Source organism: Tiliqua scincoides, chromosome 3 (genome assembly GCF_035046505.1).
Source record: "Tiliqua scincoides isolate rTilSci1 chromosome 3, rTilSci1.hap2, whole genome shotgun sequence".
Taxonomy (NCBI): domain Eukaryota; kingdom Metazoa; phylum Chordata; class Lepidosauria; order Squamata; family Scincidae; genus Tiliqua; species Tiliqua scincoides.
Genome location: NC_089823.1, coordinates 163,906,865 through 163,925,918, shown reverse-complemented (window position 1 = coordinate 163,925,918; position 19,054 = coordinate 163,906,865). Strand labels below are relative to the sequence as shown.

Sequence of the window (19,054 nt, the reverse complement as noted above, 5' to 3'; positions counted from 1 at the left end):
CCATCACAATGTGCATATTGGTGGCCTAAAACCTCAAAAGAGATGCCTTTGAGCAGCGAAGGAAGTGTAAGCTAATTTAAAATGTAATAAATAAAAGCTACCATTCACTACTAGAAGAAAAAAGCCATCTTTTGGTATTTTAATTTTTATTACAATAACACACAGAACCAAATAACTGCAAAAAATAATCAAATGTGCTTTAATCATGGGCCTGCCAATTAAAACTTATCTGGCCCCACTACTCAGGAAAAGCTTTTGTTGATTAATTTACCAAGTGAACCCAGTTGTAGCTGGTAATCTATTTAAAAAGTTATTTTCAAAATACTTATTGACTAGAAACTACCAGACTCCCATAAACGGAAAAGGGTAAGGCTGCAATCCTATCCACGCTTACCAAGGAGCACACCCCATTAACTATAATGGGACTTACTTCTGAGTAGACATACATGTGTACTTCTGAGTAGACAGGGGCTAGTCACATTTCTAAAATCTTAATAAAATGATTGAAATTGTCATCTGACCAGGGACAGATTTTGTACAATTGCACCCTTGGTGCTATGTTTCAATTGCAATACTGCAAGAAATTTGATGATTTTTTTGCCACTGGATGTGGCATTTGCTTAGTGGTTGCTAAGAGGAATAAACTCATCTGGAAGAAGGACAAGAGTGAAAAAAAGTGAGACAAGGGAACACACAGTGGAAAAATGGAAAACATTTGAATTGTCTGTTGCATCTGTGCTGTGTTTGCTTGATTAATATCATCACTTTGACTATAGCTTTTGATGTTTTCTTTCCTACAGGCAACTTCAGAAAATCGTACATGATATCAAGAAAAATGACAGTGGAATAATGAGCAAGTTCAAAAAGTAAGTCATACGCTTGGGTCATTTATATGGATGAATGTTTTGCCTTTTTTGTTATTTGATCTCAATAATATATTTATGATGCATAGAATGGTATGTAATCGAGGCCTGAGATGCCAGAAACCTTATACTTATCTTGATCGTGTTTTGTGATCGTGTTTTGCGATTTTTAAAAAAATAATTTTTATACACAAGACCCAAAATGAGGTCAAGATGTGGAGCTACATAGATAGGAGATTTGATTTTCAGTGGCTGGGACCATGAACCCAGGTTTAGTGATACCCCACTACTCCAGGTATGATTCTACATGTTCTTTTTACTTTTTCCCACAGAAGTGAATGGCTGTTATTTAGTCCTATAGGGCATTATTGGGGTGGAATAAAAACTTTCTCCAAATCTTGACAGTGGGTGTCCACCTGAGCTGGCTTATCCATGAAGCCAACAGTTGCCTCAGGCAGCAACCATTGGCAGGGAGAATCTACTTTCATCTGCTAACTTACCTCCACTTCTGGAAGTGTAGTGGAGAGGAGATTACTGGGCTAGAGTGTCTCTTCCACACTTTCCCTTCATCTCTGCCTCCTGTTCCTTTTCAAAGGAAGTGGGAAGAATAGAGGCTGGGCTTTCTCAGGAAAGGGAGGGCAGCATGTGGCATGCCATCTCAGGTTCTGTGAGCTCTTGGTTCAGTCCTGGTGCCTACCCTTCACCTACAAGTATATAAGATGTTTCCTTATACTAGGAAACCAATATAGACCATTGGTCCATACAGCTCAGTATTGTCAACACAGACTGCTAGTGGCTCTCCAGGCTGTCAGGCAGGGACCTTCCCGGGCTATACTTGGAGAGACTAGAGACTAAACTTGATACCTCTGCATACAAAGCATATTCCCTATACCTGTATCAGAGTTACTACCTCTCCTATGAAGTCTGGTTCAGTTTACAGGCTTTCCTCCCACCCACATACATACTGTGATAATCATAATTACAAGCATTTGATTGGCATTGATTAACAGCCTTATTGAACATTGTCAAAGTCAAGCCAACTTCTCTTCTTCATAACTGACTTTGGTAAGTGGAATGACAAAGAAGACTAGAATCATCCCTTTGCTGACAGGCCTTTAACTCAGAACAGTGTGAAAGACAATTCTCAAGGTTGGTCATCCTCACACCAAAAAAATGGTACCTGGGTGCTTTATGTAGATGAGGGGACTTCTAGATAGTCATTGACAATTCTCAATGGCTCCCAGTGAGCTCAAGTAAAGAGTCTGCATTTCAAGGTCACTGAAATGAGACAAAACCGATCTCTGGCTTTGGACATTAGAGCCATCAGAGGCAAGGAACAAGGTAGACCTCTCTTCAGTGGAGCTCCCTTGTGTAATCCTATGTCTTCCATATAAATGACTGCAATTTGCTCTCATGGAGAAAAAAATTCACTGTACTAGGGGGCAACAGGTGGGGTGGGGAACACCAACTCATTCCTTCTGACAGTGAATGGCCTGGCCTCCTCTAACAGGGACACCATATGGGGTGTCTGTGTACTTCCCTGAAATATACGCGTCCTTCCTCTGTGCTCACAGTGCCCTTTAAAAATGAGGAACATTTCACAGGTAATGATAACTGGCCTTCCCACCTTGCAAAGAATGCAGTTAAATAATCTGCAGTTGATTAATTGTAATTACTAATTTTAAAATATCCAAGCACAATGAAGGTTTTCTCTGGAGTACCATTTTTGTCCCAATTTCTGGGTATTGTTCTCTTAATCACAGCCACCACTTCAACCTAATCTGCATTTGAACTGTTAACTGTAGAGAGAACTCAGCTCCTCTGTGTGTGTGTGTGTGTGTGTGACTCTATTTATCCTTGATACAGTTGTCTAAATATAGATGCCTGGAACCAGAATCCTTTCTTCTTAGCTCATGCATCACTTCTGTAATTATTCCTTTGTAAAGCCAAACTCAATTCCTGATCCTGTACCTGCTTAGGCCACTCCTTGGCTCAAATGACATTGACAGATGACAGGTGAGAATGCTTTCGATAAGAACTGCCTTCCTGAATGTGATCTAGTCCAGCATTCTGCTTCCATCTAGCCAGATGCTCTCAAGGAGCGCATGAAGGAAATGTGGAAACCCTGTTATTTGGCCTCAGCCTCTGATACACGGAGGTATTCCAGCTCCCTGGTCATGGGAAGATTCTATTTAGCTAGTCTGGGCACTGTGAAACCCTTGCCTTGTATGTTTGTAGATGCCTTGATGTATGAGCTTTGAATAGGTTATTGATTCATGTGCTAGCTTAGTAACTGCAGGTCAGTTTGTAAGTTGCCAAGGAGGGCTTATATCCAGTTAAAGCAAAGAAATGACACCAAACAATAATAGGCATTGTCAGGGATCACAGTTCTAATAGTTGCATGCAGAAGAGCAAGTGGTGTAAAGTGCAGCTTCTCCTTTCACAGTCTTAAAGTGACAAGAAAAGCTGTGTGTGTTAATTTTCCCTTCTATGCAAAACTGAGAAGTTTCTCATGACCTGGAACGGCAGCCGTTTCAATCATCAGGACTCTGATTCAAGAAGCACTTGCTATGGGTAGTGCTGTGTGGGTAGACTCACATGCTCAGCCATCAGCAATCACTTGCGTAATTTGCAGAATTGGAACGTAAGTGAACAGGAGACTTTGTGAATCAAGCATGACCAAACTAGCCTTTGACATGTAGGTGACTTCCTTTTAAAAAGGCGAGGAAGCGTGTGGAAGAGACAGAGCTATTTTTGAATTCTAGACCAGAGTCAACTGTTGACCCATCCATTGAGGCACTGTTTCAGGCACTGTGGAAAAGATGGCAGTGAAGAGGGTGGCATTGTGCATGCTGACTGCACATTGAGGCTGCAGCATGCTGAGAATGTCAAAGAAATGAATTGAAACAGACAAAGAAAGAGGAAACAGCACTGAAAGAAAGAGGGTAATAAATGGTAACTTAACTGAACGAGAAAAAGGGAACTTGAAGTTCGTCATGGAAGATCTATGGCTAGAAAGCTTTTGATAATTATAGGCCATTAAGTGGTGGCTAAATGTATTCTTTCACATAGACAGACATCATGTACCTAGGCACAATGGAAAATGTAAAAGATGCTTTCTCAAATATTTGCTTGTTAGGTTGCACCCAAAGGTATGCGCATGCAGCAGTGTGAATATTAAAGGATCTTCTCCCACCCTCCTTCCCGCTGCAGTCCCCAGGCTCCCCCAGTAAAGCCACTCTTAAGGGTCAGAGGATCCTTAAGAATGACATGGGATACGCTTGTGGGAGCTGCAGGTGAAATCCCTGGATACTGGGTGTAGGCATTACTGGAGCTTGCGCTTTTCAGTGGGCTTTTGTGGGGAAGGGGAAGATCCCCTGCACTCATGTTGTTGTGGAAGTATGATTGTGGATGCAACCCATTGCCTGGGTTGCACAATATTTTCTTAACTAACTATTGTGAAGCGTCACTATTAGGGTTGCCAACTTTTTATTTTTAACAGTTTCATGTGCCTTTAACAGCGTGTAGATCTGAAGATATTAGCAAATGATAATGCTTGCCTCCATGCCATGAAAAGCATCACCCTCTAATTTTTGCAGATCGAGCTGCTGTAAAAGAGAAAGAAGCAGGCAGGACCGGTTTTTTTCTGGTCAGTCAGCAACACAGTTCTTTACAACCAAGATTGTAAAAGTTCTATGGCTGTAATCTTCAGACTAGTTAAGTAAGAATGCGTGACCTGAAATGGGTTCATCCCATTGGCTGCAACCTAGAAAAGCAGAGTGCACATAGAGCTACACATGCCAAGTGAGGAAGGGGGACTTTTTCCTTGATTTCTCTAGCAGCAGTTCCCCACACTGACATGTCAAATCTCTCATTAGTTTAAAAAAGCAGTTGGGTGGTCTATTTTGGGAGCTACAGTAGAGGAAATGAAGGCTCTTCCCAAAGGGCACATATAGATTCATGTGCAAATGATGCTCTTGGGTGCTGTGTTGATGATATTGTACAAATATCAACAATGCACATTTGCAGTTTGATGCCATTTGAGCAAAAGACCATTATAGGCAGAGCCTTCATATGCTGACAAAACCACTTGAAAAACATTTTTTTTCTTTTCTCTGTCGATATTTAGGTTCCAAAATGAACAAGTGGCCTTAATATGCAAAACTGGAAAAAATACTTGGGATCGGTATGACACTTAAGAATTGCTCAAGCCCTGATTGTTCAGCATGGAGTTCCGTTGCTTGCTTTCAGTGTTATAATGTTTGTTTTCTGCAAGGGATATAGCCAGGATGTACAAAACCACATGTAGAAGCATATAGAACTTTTTCTATAAAGAATTTTCCTTTCATCCATTCCCTTCATAGGGAGGAGATTCTCACCCATGCTAGATCATCTCCTTACAGTTTTCCTCTTCACACCAGTGTAGGCATGGAGAGAACTGGAGTATTCATCTCCTCTAAGCAGTGTCATCACTAGGGTTTGCATCACCTGGTACAGGAGGCCAGCACATCATCCCCATAATGAACCTCCTTCCATGCAATGCGTGGGGCAATAGTGGGCATAGTGATGTATCATTGCCTTATCCCCACTCGTTTTTTGGCTGTAACTTCTGATAAAATAGAGCTATTTCAACAGTTTATTTCTTTGGATTCTGAATGAAATTGCACATCTAATGATATATTGTATTTTTTAGAAAATGCCAAAATTTTAAAAATTGCCCTCCTCTGTGCACGTCACCCAGTGCGGCCCGCACTCCCTAGTGACGCCACTGCCTCTAAGCATAATATATATTGTTTTGTTAGTTTTACTATGCAGTTGTATAATGCATGTTGAAAACGTAACATAGAGTGTTTAAAAGAATTTTTTTAAGCATGCATCTAATATGGGGGCACATTACAGGAAGTTCCTAATTGTCCACAATTTTCTGCATCAGATAACTGTATCAAAAGGCTTTTGTCATTCATAGGTATCTTATGAAGTGACACTACCCCTTTTAGTGCTAAAGATTGTCCTTAGACATTCCCAGCAGATTAGATTATCTCAAAAATAAAACCTATGATCAGTATAATGTTCAAGATTCATCTATCATCCCTATAACTTTTCAGTTAATCATTCATTGAATATTTTTTCTTCAATTATTTACTCATTTTAAAAAAAGGAAGAGCCAAGATGTGTTCCATCAGATGTGCCTATAGAAAGTGGAAAATGTTTTGTTAAACCCACAAATAGATATACAATACTGTATTCTACTATAGCAGGGTTGTCAAACTCGTTTCATACAGAGGGCCAAATAGCATTCATCATGTCTGCTGAGGGCCGAAAGTGATGTCATTAGACCGAAAGTGATGTCATTAAACAGGTCATAACCAAAAATAAACACTTTTTCTCACTTAGCTGCAAATGACAGAAGAGAAAACTTGCAAATCTTGATCATATTTCAAGATAAGGGATAGCCCAATTTTCATGTGGACTGCCCTTTCAGCAATAACACCTCAGCACTGCTCAGAAGCTGAGAGACTGAGGGCCGGATAAAAAGCTTTCGAGGGCCGCATCCAGCCCCCAGGCCTTATGCTTGACACCCCTGTACTATAGACTACATTAAAGCCAATATCATCAGCCAACTTGAAACAGGAAGACATTCCATTCCACTCTCAAATGTAATGATCAGATCTTGACCATACAAAGAAGAACCCATCCTTCAAGCATCCTTATCATAAACAAATTATGTGGTAGTTAGCTTCACTGAACATCTTTCCAAGTAAGAACTGCAGCCTAAAGGAAAATTGTCTTAGCATTTCAGACACATGGAATAAGATCCCTGGCAACTCATTTTTTTTCTAAGTTAATGTACTAGAATAATGGTCCCATCAAGCATAGAACTAATACAATTTTCCTGGCTATGGCTTTACATTCAATTTTTGAGCATGTTTATGTGATCCTAGAAGAGACATGACAGTCTAACATACTGCAGGTGCAGTAATAATTTTCCTCCAATGTTCATTGTGAGTTTCTATCAAGGAATGTATGGTAGTGATGCAACTTAATAATTCAGAATGAGGCCTATATAATCTGCTCTCCAATGTCTGTTTGGCACAGCCACAAAGCATTGACACAAGAGAGAAGGCTTTCAGTTGTATCCTTGCTGCAACCACCACAAGGACTTTGGTGTATTTTCATCTGTGCTAACTAAAACATTGGTGTATTAAAAGGCACTTTCATAAAGACACATTGTGATTGTAGTTTAAAACTTGAAAAACCAAATTTCAGTTATCTTTGGATGCATCAACTCACAAATACAATTGGGCATTGTACACCTAAGAATTTTACAGAGATAACATTAAAAAAAAACCTCTTCACTCTTTATGCAACATTCAAAGTACTAGGAATAAAGAGTGACACATCAACGCCCTACCCCATGAGCACAACAGAAAAAGTGTCTAGTTGAAAACCTAAATTAAGGACAGCTGCAGACAGAAGGAACATTATGGCTACTAGTTTTTTTCTTCCTGTATATTTGTCGATTATCTTTTTGTTGATGTAGAAAATAAAAAAAACCTCTTTTTTCAGACAATGACATTGGATTTGGTTTTAGAGATGAGGGCTCCAATTCAGATTCAGAACAGGCAGGAAACTTGGGATGCGTGCAAATCTAAAACTTCTGATTAAAACGGTCAGGGTCACATACAACTGCACATCCTGAATGTTACATAGAGCTTTACAACTAATAAGCTATTGACACTTCTTAAAGCCATCATAGTCTGCTTTCTCCTCCTGCAGAAAGACATGCTGCATTCAAAACGACTTTCAGAAACCACAGATTTGTTTTTGCATTTTTATGTTCCTCTTACTAAATATCTTTGGCTTTCTTATTAACTTCAAATGTCCTTTTGCCATCAGCTTTTTTGTGTGTTTGTGTTTCTTTTGCCAGCTGCTTGTTGCTAAGCAGCAGCTACTCCGTGCTTCAGACTCTAACACTTATCTCATTTACAGGCTAACAAGTAAACCACCACCAAGTGTACCACCAGTGGATTATGTTCCAGGTATGAATGCGTGAAACTTTTAAAGGGTTTATGAAGCCGGGTTGTATGCTCTGCTTTTGTAGGTATATAGCAGGAGTGGCCAAACTTGCTTAACGTAAGAGCCACATACAATAAACTTCAGATGTTTGAGAGCTGCACTGTTTAAGAAGAATTTAAATTCTTAAGTATGTTTACTCATCATGAACATTAAACACATGTTTTAACCCAATGGACTATAATTATGCCCGTTAAATAACTATAAAACGTGAACATTTTTTATTTACCTTCTATATTAATTGTGATGCAAAAAGGAACTAAGCCAACATATTTCCGTGAGCCATGCATTGTATGTCAAAGAGCTGTGTGGTTGGTTGAAAATAAAGTTGTAGAAGTATAAGATAGGGTATTTAGATAAATGTATTATATATATGATATATGATATGATATGAGAGATAAATGATACTAAGAAGCTAACGCAGAAGAGGAACTAGATTAGGAAATATGTAATGATTTATTAGTTATAGTGATGTATGATATCTTGCACCTTCTAATACTGTGTTTTTGTATTGTATGTATTGTATTATGTGTTGTGTGTGTTTGTTATTTTGTTTTTGGAAAAATTTAAAAAAATTTTAAAAAAATAGAGCTGCATGTGGCTTACAAGCCATGGTTTGGCCACCCTTGATAACTTCACCTGCATTAAAGGTGAAGGCAGTCATGGGGGGATCTTCCTTTTAAGGGGGTAGACCCAAGCAATTGTCTCTGTTCACATAATTGAGTTATAGAAGCTGCTGATTGAAAAGAGTCTCCCCTACAACTAGGTAGGGATGGCCCAACTATGAGGCTACCTAATATGGCACATTCTGCATTCACTGAGAGTCCTTTAAATGTCAATCTAGCTGCAGAGTCTGCCAAGACTTGGCTCCCTGGCTATGTAAGAATGGCCTGATGTGAGGCTGCCTGGGGCACCTCCTCCATCACTTCTCCTTCTGCTCCCAAGAGCTGAAAAAGCAAAAGAGGAAGTGTAGAGGATAGAAAAGTGCTAGGCTGGAGAGTTGCTAACTCTCTAGTCCACTACAGTCCTCTCCTCCACACTTTCTCTTCAGCCCCATTCATCTTAAAGGCTCCTCAGTGAATGCAGAATGTGCCTTATGAGTCCCTTCTTTTGCAGAGTGGATCATAAGCACCTTGTAGATAACACTAATACTACACCACTATAAAGAAATCAGAAAGACTCCCCCTGCCATTAGAAGCATAAAGGCAAACCACAGAATGCTCCCTGCCCTGGAAGATCAAACAGTAACAAGCACTGGACTGTACATCCCCTTGCTAGCTAACTCTTAGAAGCAAATTTCAGAGTTTATGAAGTCCTTGAGGAGAGTTACCACTAAGCTATCGGAGGCTGTGGTTAAGAAGAACCAGTCTGGATGCCCTTTGCTGCAAGCAGCCTCGGGTAGGCTGGGTGACATTGTGCAAGATTCTGCCTCTTGGCTTTACTTCCCACTTGTCATATGAGAGGTTGGTTTCCTTCAAGACTATGGATCCTTGCTGAGAGGGAGACTCTGCCTATGACTCATACTAGTCACAGATATGTTGTCTTGGCTTCCTACCCAGGATGTTACTTGTGCAAACATAGACAGGAAATCAGGGCGATAGCCCTGGCAAAACAGCTATTTCAACAATCGGATAGATTGGTGGGTGATGAATGGTGGCAGTCAAGTGGGCTTCCATGGGAAGGAAGTCCAAAGGCTACAATCCTCTGCTCAGTTACTTTGCAATTAGCTCAGAATTAGCTTTGCTCAGTTACTTTGGAATTTCCATTGAACACTTTGGGACATGCTTCTGACTAAACAAGCCAGGAATCAGTTTGCCTTTGATGCAAAGGCTATGTCACACATTCAGGCTCAAGGCCAGGTGGGAGGATCTAACCGCATCCCTCTTGGGGAGTTGCCTACAGTGAGGGCTTGTAGCAGTTCTGGGAGTGTTGTATCAGATAGCTGTGCAGGACTCCAATTCCCTGAATGAGAATGCTGTCATTGCACATTCCATGCTGTCTTTCCTTCCTTCCTGAAACCAGCAACCCTAGTGGTGCAAGAAGAGGTAACTGGTATCTGAGCCACAGAGTTCTGGTTTGAGATTCACACAGCATGTGACAGTTTACAGTTGGCCAACAAAAGGAGTGGAAGAGAAAAATTCCTCCCCCATAAAACGTAAACAGTCCAATCCTATCTAAATTCCAGTGCAGTGAAGCATTGGTGCTGGCGCCATCTATGCTATATCCTACAAATTTGAGTTGATCCATGCAGGTGGATCAGGCCCAGGAAGAGGATATGGATACAGCTTGCACCAGCTCCACTGTCCTGCCACTCCTCCCAGTTCCAATCCACCCACCCTGCCCCATCTCCTCCCCAATTAAGAATTTAATTGTATATTTAGATCCACTGATTTCCATGGTATGTAGGACTAAATAACATTCACTGGATTGCTCCCAGGTTCTCTTGCCAACTGCATAAGAATCAGAATTCATATATTTTAAGCTCTATAATTAACAATTTCAAAAAGGAATTATCTTGTAGGTGGAGGTTTTTCTTAAAAAATAAAGGCTTGGAAGGTTTTGCTAACATGTATGTTTTTCAAGGCTGATGCAAGGGAGATGGCACCAGGATGAAGTCTCTTGTTATCTGGTGTGCTCCCTGGGGCATTTGGTGGGCCGCTGTGAGATACAGGAAGCTGGACTAGGTGGGCCTATGGCCTGATCCAGTGGGGCTGTTCTTATGTTCTTAAGGCTTTGAGCTAAGAAACTAACTCTTGTATTTGCTTTAGCTCATGCAGAAGAAGATGACCAGTGGTCGGATGATTTCGTAAGTCAATTAACCACACATCCAACATTACAGCTAAATTACCCTGTGGTTTAACATTGCAAGTTTCCTACTGTAAGTTGTCTGTGTTGGCCCACATTTTTAAACACACAATACAGTCAGGTTTCTGATCACCCTTTTGAAAACTGGAGGTGCATTTCATCACAGGAGTTTTGTCTGTATTGAGTAATCCTTGATATGGCTTCAGGAGTGGTCTCAGCAGTGATCTTGCAGTCAGAATATAAGATATTGGGACTGGGATCAGAGTTGTAAATTCCATGTCCACCACAGCATTTTCAAAAATCGAGTCTTCTCTAGCCTGGGCCAAGGTGAAACAGCACCCAAGGAAGGCCTCAGAATTTTTCTCCACCACCCCCCATCTTTTTTATGCTACAATCTGCAAACTTCCCAACCTACCACCTTGACTGCCCAACTTGTTTTGAAGTGGAGGACAGGCCAGCACAGAGGTAGCAACAGAATGATCCCAGGGTGCCCATTCCCCTTACCATAGTTCCAGTGTTGCCTTCTACCTTGCTCACCCACTTCTTCCAAACAGGTCAGGCAAGGCATGCTGGGGATGAAAGAGGAAATCCTTTCCACTCCCAAAATTCCAACCTGACCTGTTTGGAAGGTGACGCCAGCAAAGAAACAGGTGAAGGATGAGTTTACCTGTTTCAATCATTCAGTGAACAAGAAAAAGATTGAAGTACATGGTGAAGCAGCAGTGCGGGCAGCAAAGTAGCAGGCAAGCATGGAGCACGGGCACGCCTATCAACTTGTATCTTCTAGCCCACTGCTTAGAGTAGCTGCTTTGTCAGGCCTCATGGCTGGGCCAGCCCTGAATCATATGGTGGTTTAACATGGTTTCATTGCAGATCTCACATAAATATGCAGAGATTCCATTGCAATAAATATATTGTATTTGTGCACCTTTATCATTTAGCTTACCAGGGTGCATTTAATACCGTAGATTGGTGGTCTGCAGTTAGATTTACTGGAAGGCCAAGGTCCTGATAATATCTTTCAGGGCAGACCTGTCCCAGAGACAGTCAGTTACCAATACCTGTCATACATTGTGCTCTGCTGCAAGATTATGCTACATACAGTAAAATATTTCTTTACCCAGTGTGTGATTAGTTTGTAGAACTCCTTGCCGCAGGATGTAGTGATGATGTCTGGCCTAAAAGCCCTTTAAAGGAAGGGAAGAAAACAGCATCACAGGTTACAAGCCATGATGGGTATGCACAGTCTGAGATTAGCTCATCATGAGGGCCGGGTAGGAATTTTTTTCTGTCATCCAAATTGGCTGTGGATAGCAGTTTGTTTGTTTGATTTTTTTGCCTACCCCAGACCGGCAAGGGAGGGATAGTGTGTTCAGTCGGTTTAATGTTTTATTAATAAGTGGCCCAAGTTAAATCCAAGCACCAGTTTGAGTCTCCAAGGGCAGTACAAAGGTAAATAGAATGTCAGATGCAAGGGAGTGGCGATGAGATGCAAGTATCTTGTCATCACGTGTGCTTCCTGAGGAATCTGGTGGGCTGCTGTGAGATGCAGGAAGCTGGACTAGCTGGGCCCTGGGTCTGATCCAACAGGGTTCTTCTTATGTTCCTATTCTGATAATCCAGCATCAAATACTATGGAAATCCAGATAGTCTGGCATCAAAACAAACATAGTTGTGATTGAATTTCCACAAATTGCAAAGCAGCAGGGAAAGCAGCTGAAGCATGTAAATCTGTTCAGATTGGTCTGCCACTGGCGTTGTGTGATGCTGGACAGCGCCTGTGTTTTCTCCAGCTGTTTCAATTCTATGACTAAATGTATGCATTGAAGTACATACTTCTTGATAGTCCAGCAAATGCAATAGTCTTGCACCACCTAGGTCCTGATGGTGCCAGATTATCAGAAATTTACATTCCATACATACTATACTGTTAAAAGATCAGCTGTTGACTAACTAAATATATTTAATTAGACTTTTCATGTCATTCTAGACTTAACAAAAGCCTAGCTTAACATGCTGAGATTTTCAGAAAGCTAAGATCCAGATCCTATCAACTGTTCTTTAAGAACATTGTCCATTAACTCATAATTGTTAGCTGTCTTACAAACTGAGGGAAAGGTGATTCCAGTGAGGGGAATTAAGTTCAGAATGAATCCGCTACTGATTAAGCTTGTCTCTCCTTCAAGTTAAAAAGTTTAATTTTCAACCTACACTGGAAGTCACCTCTTTCTCTCACACCTAATGTTTCTGATAGTCGGGAAGCAAAAATGAGAAAGACAGTGACACCAAGAATATAGTGGACAAAGAGATCAATTCTGGCTCGATATGCAGTGCAAGGAGGTCAAATGTTGATGCTTGGTAGAGATAAGGAGGAAGAAAAAATTCCACAATAGTAAGTGGCTGCCACAGCCGAGCAATAGTCCCAAGGGCCCCCACTCACACACACACACCAACTGTGGGCATCATGCAACTATACAGAAGGCAAGGGGGCCACAAGGTCACCACTATACAGCAGCCAGCACGGACCATGGATGCCATTGGCTCTATAGATGCTGCTAATCAGTTAGCATGAATACACCCCCTTAATCTATGGCGGTCTAGTCACAGAAACATGGAACTTAGGGATAACTGCTCCCGTACTGTGGTGTCTCATTAATATGGAACTACTGAGCTTCAAAGTGTAGCAAGTCCTATTTAGAAAATGAATTTTCTGTTTCTAGGATAGTGATTATGAAAATCCTGATGACCACTCCGATTCTGAGATGTATGTCGTTCCCAATGAAGAAATCTTTGATGACAGCTATGAGCCCCCTCCAAGTGAGCAGAAGAAGAAGATTCCCTCAGCATTCTCATATCCCACAGGGGATTACATAGGTAAGCATCGGAAGTCACTCCACACACTTGTTCCTCTATTCAAGGCTGTAACTGATGGCATGGGATTTGAAGGAAATGGAAGGCATGTATATGCGGGCTTTGCTGAATGGCCTACTTTTCAGAACTGCACCTGAACAAGATGAACAGGTTTTTGGCCATGCAGAAGAAGACACCACAGTTCTTGTTTAGTGTATGATTGAAAAGACATCCATGATATCACTGATAGTTGGTACTAGAGGGATTTTCAAGGTGGATGGAAATGAATAAGTCTGTCTCAACAAGAGATAGAAGTATGTAGGCATTGACACTGATGGTGACACCTGTCAGTAGAAATGAGGAATCAGCACCTCCTCTCCCCATGAGCTGTGAGAGCCTTACAGATCAATTCTCGGGCTATTAGCAGGAAGTTTTAGCACAAGTGAATAAACAGGCATCACTTTTACATTGGAGTTTTGTACCAAGAGAAAATCATCTTAGTATTTACCCAGTGTTTTGCTTATGTATGTGCTCAGGATAGCTTTGATGAGATTGTGAAATTGATTAGGCAAGACTGCTTGCATATCATCTGGACAGAGGAGATGAAAAACTTCTAGGTCAGATATCAGCAGCTTTTGTTAGGATTGATGTATTTTGTTAGGATTAGATATATTCCTTTAGATATAGGCTGATGGGTTCCTTCCTAATCAAAGGAAGGGAGGAGGATAAAGTGAAAAGCAGGTTTTTCTACTTGTTTAAATTAAACCTATACTTAACCCAGGTTAAACTTAATCTAAGTTAGAACATAACCTAAACAGGTCAGTAAATTGGGACACAGGATCTAGAGAGCAATAAATAATTAAACAAACCCAAATAAAAACTAGCTTGAGGTTACAAAAACAGTCCAGCCTAAGAGAACAGAACTAGGAGGGAAAGAACCTAGGAAGGGCCAATTCCCAACCCATTAAGAGCCCCATTAGGCTAATCTAAGCAGTCCATTCAGGAGCCTGCAGAGTAGGTCACGCCCATCAGCAGCCCTTTGCCTTCCTGAGCTTTTGTAAACTCACCTGGGAAGGCCAGCCCCCTTTCAATCAGGAAGGAAGGAGGGAGGAGGAGCCAGCCAGGAGTATAAAGCTAGGCGGGCCATCGCGTGAGGCTCTCTGCAGACGCGTGTGGCCTCTGGGAACCCAGTGCCTCGGGAACTAAGTGCCAGGTAAGGCACGAGAGTTTAGCATCTGGGCGAGTTCAGCAGCAGGGTGAGGAGGCCAGGGCCCCATACACTGCCCTTCCTCTTCCCTTGAGAAGAGGGCTGCTATCCAGTGTACGGTTTATAAAAGGACCCCTAAATAAAACAACAACAACAACAACAAAAAAGCTATGCAGTCAGACAGCCAGCAGCAGGGTGGGGGTTATCCAGTGTTCTGCATCGAGTGCCACATGTATGATTATATGCCTCTGGGGCATAAGTCATGGGTGTGTCCTCGGTGCAAGGAGCTCCAGGGTCTCAGGGAACGGGTCCGCTCCCTTGAAGCCTTGGTGGCCGACCTGGAGAAGCGCAGGCAGGCAGAGGAGGACCGTGGGGAGACTTCCGGGGACGATCAGGCTTCGTCCCAACCTCAGGCGTGCAGCTCCTCAGCTGCCCGGGTGGGAAGTCTCGGGACTGGAGGACGTCATTCTGGAGGGGAGGGAAACAATCCCCTAGGGGGGACCCCTTCTCCAGGGGATGGGCCCGTATCCGAGCGCACTCGGGATACTCCTCGGCGGGAGGGGGGTTGGGGGCTTCTTGTAGTGGGGGATTCGATTATTAGAAACATAGAGAGGGGGGTTTGCGACGGATGTGAGGACCGCATGGTGACTTGCCTGCCTGGTGCGAAGGTTGCGGACATCACTTCTCCTCTAGACAGGCTAGTAGACAGTGCTGGGGGAGAGGTAGCGGCTGTGGTGCATGTCGGCACCAACGACGTGGGCAAGTGTAGCTGGGAGGTCCTGGAGGCCAAATTTAGGCTTTTAGGCAGGAAGCTGAAAGCCAGGACCTCAAAGGTAGCGTTCTCTGAAGTGCTACCTGTTCCACGCGCAGGGCCAGCTAGGCAGGCGGAGATCAGGGGTCTCAATGCGTGGATGAGACGGTGGTGTAGGGAGGAGGGGTTTAGATTCGTTAGGCACTGGGGAACTTTTTGGGACAAGCGGGGCCTGTACAAGAGGGACGGGCTCCATTTGAACCAGAATGGAACCAGACTGCTGGCACATAACATTGAAAAGGTGGCAGAGCAGCTTTTAAACTGATCCCTGGGGGAAGGCCGACAGGAGCCGAGGGGCATCCGGTTCGGGACTCCTCATCCCTATGGGATGAGGATGGGGAGGTTAGAGAACAACAAGACAAAGGCAGAGTAGGAGAAGAAATTGGGAAAGGTAGGGTGATGGGATGTGATAGACGGTTTGGCACAATGAGAGGATGCGGGGATAAAGGAGCGAATAAGCAGCGCATCCTGGGGCATTCCATGTATAAATGCTTTTATGCGAATGCCCGAAGTCTACAAGCAAAGGTGGGAGAACTGGAATGTCTGGTGACAAGGGAAAATATTGACATAGTGGGCATAACGGAAACCTGGTGGAATGCGGAGAATCAGTGGGATACTGCAATCCCGGGCTATAAACTCTACAGGAGGGACAGGCAGGGGCGTGTTGGAGGTGGGGTGGCCCTTTATGTTAAGGAAGGGATAGAATCCAGCAAAGTAGAGATTGAAGGTGGGTCCGACTCCACCGTAGAATCTCTGTGGGTTAAATTACCAGGCTTGTGCAGTGATGTAATACTGGGGGCGTGCTATCGTCCTCCAGACCAGAAATCGGATGGGGACCTTGAAATGAGGAAACAGATCAGGGAGGTGACAAGGAGGGACAGGGTTGTAATCATGGGGGACTTCAATTATCCTCATATTGACTGGGTCAATTTGTGTTCTGGTCACAATAAGGAAACCGGATTTCTTGACGTGCTAAATGACTGTGGCTTAGATCAGCTAGTCACGGAGCCCACCAGAGGACAGGTGACTCTGGATTTAATATTGTGCGGTACGCAGGACCTGGTTAGAGATGTAAACGTTACTGAGCCATTGGGGAACAGTGATCATGCTGCAATCCGTTTTGACGTGCACGTTGGGGGAAGAATACCAGGCAAATCTCTAACAAAAACCCTTGACTTCCGACAGGCGGACTTCCCTCAAATGAGGAGGCTGGTTAGAAGGAGGTTGAAAGGGAGGGTAAAAAGAGTCCAATCTCTCCAGAGTGCATGGAAGCTGCTTAAAACAACAGTAATAGAGGCCCAGCAGAGGTGTATACCGCAAAGAAAGAAGGGTTCCACTAAATCCAGGAGGGTGCCCGCATGGCTAACCAGCCAAGTTAGAGAGGCTGTGAAGGGCAAGGAAGCTTCCTTCCGTAAATGGAAGTCTTGCCCTAATGAGGAGAATAAAAAGGAACATAAACTGTGGCAAAAGAAATGTAAGAAGGTGATACTGGAGGCCAAGCGAGACTATGAGGAACGCATGGCCAGCAACATTAAGGGGAATAATAAAAGCTTCTTCAAATATGTTAGAAGCAGGAAACCCGCCAGAGAAGCAGTTGGCCTTCTGGATGGTGAGGGAGGGAAAGGGGAGATAAAAGGAGACTTAGAGATGGCAGAGAAATTAAATGAGTTCTTTGCATCTGTCTTCACGGCAGAAGACCTCGGGCAGATACCGCTGCCCGAACGGCCCCTCCTGACCGAGGAGTTAAGTCAGATAAAGGTTAAAAGAGAAGATGTTTCAGACCTCATTGATAAATTAAAGATCAATAAGTCACCGGGCCCTGATGGCATACACCCAAGGGTTATTAAGGAATTGAAGAATGAAGTTGCAGATCTCTTGACTAAGGTATGCAACTTGTCCCTCAGAACGGCCATGGTGCCAGAAGATTGGAGGATAGCAAATGTCACGCCTATTTTTAAAAAGGGAAAGAGGGGGGACCCGGGAAACTATAGGCCGGTCAGCCTAACATCCATACCGGGTAAGATGGTGGAATGCCTCATCAAAGATAGGATCTCAAAACACATAGACGAACAGGCCTTGCTGAGGAAGAGTCAGCATGGCTTCTGTAAGGGTAAGTCTTGCCTCACAAACCTTATAGAATTCTTTGAAAAGGTCAACAGGCATGTGGATGCGGGAGAACCCGTGGACATTATATATCTGGACTTTCAGAAGGCGTTTGACACGGTCCCTCACCAAAGGCTCCTGAAAAAACTCCACAGTCAGGGAATTAGAGGACAGGTCCTCTCGTGGATTGAGAACTGGTTGGAGGCCAGGAAGCAGAGAGTGGGTGTCAATGGCCAATTTTCACAATGGAGAGAGGTGAAAAGTGGTGTGCCCCAAGGATCTGTCCTGGGACCGGTGCTTTTCAACCTCTTCATAAATGACCTGGAGACAGGGTTGAGCAGTGAAGTGGCTAAGTTTGCAGACAACACCAAACTTTTCCGAGTGGTAAAGACCAGAAGTGATTGTGAGGAGCTCCAGAAGGATCTCTCCAGACTGGCAGAATGGGCAGCAAAATGGCAGATGCGCTTCAATGTCAGTAAGTGTAAAGTCATGCACATTGGGGCAAAAAATCAAAACTTTAGATATAGGCTGATGGGTTCTGAGCTGTCTGTGACAGATCAGGAGAGAGATCTTGGGGTGGTGGTGGACAGGTCGATGAAAGTGTCGACCCAATGTGCGGCGGCAGTGAAGAAGGCCAATTCTATGCTTGGGATCATTAGGAAGGGTATTGAGAACAAAAGGGCTAGTATTATAATGCTGTTGTACAAATCTATGGTAAGGCCACAGCTGGAGTATTGTGTCCAGTTCTGGTCACCGCATCTCAAAAAAGACATAGTGGAAATGGAAAAGGTGCAAAAGAGAGCGACTAAGATGATTGCGGAGCTGGGGCACCTTCCTTATGAGGAAAGGCTACGGCGTTTGGGCCTCTTCAGCCTAGAAAAGAGACACTTGAGGGGGGACATGATTGAGACATACAAAATTATGCAGGGGATGGACAGAGTGGATAGGGAGATGCTCTTTACACTCTCACATAATACCAGAACCAGGGGACATCCACTAAAATTGAGTGTTGGGCGGGTTAGGACAGACAAAAGAAAATATTTCTTTACTCAGCGCGTGGTCGGTCTGTGGAACTCCTTGCCACAGGATGTGGTGCTGACATCTAGCCTAGACGCCTTTAAAAGGGGATTGGACAAGTTTCTGGAGGAAAAATCCATTATGGGGTACAAGCCATGATGTGTATGCGCAACCTCCTGAATTTAGAAATGGGTTATGTCAGAATGCCAGATGCAGGGGAGGGCACCAGGATGAGGTCTCTTGTTATCTGGTGTGCTCCCTGGGGCATTTGGTGGGCCGCTGTGAGATACAGGAAGCTGGACTAGATGGGCCTATGGCCTGATC

General features: G+C 43.3%; 1 protein-coding gene across 1 annotated transcript in view; it reads left to right on the top strand.

Annotated features, from left to right (window-relative positions):
* The window catches only part of BLNK (B cell linker), a 133,599-nt gene that overhangs the window by 83,292 nt on the left and 31,253 nt on the right, over positions 1-19,054 (top strand). Inside the window, exons 4-8 of the mRNA XM_066621427.1 lie at positions 801-866; positions 4,993-5,049; positions 7,854-7,903; positions 10,706-10,743; positions 13,463-13,616. Of these exons, the coding sequence (XP_066477524.1) occupies positions 801-866; positions 4,993-5,049; positions 7,854-7,903; positions 10,706-10,743; positions 13,463-13,616 (365 nt within the window). The remainder of the gene's footprint in view (positions 1-800; positions 867-4,992; positions 5,050-7,853; positions 7,904-10,705; positions 10,744-13,462; positions 13,617-19,054) is intronic.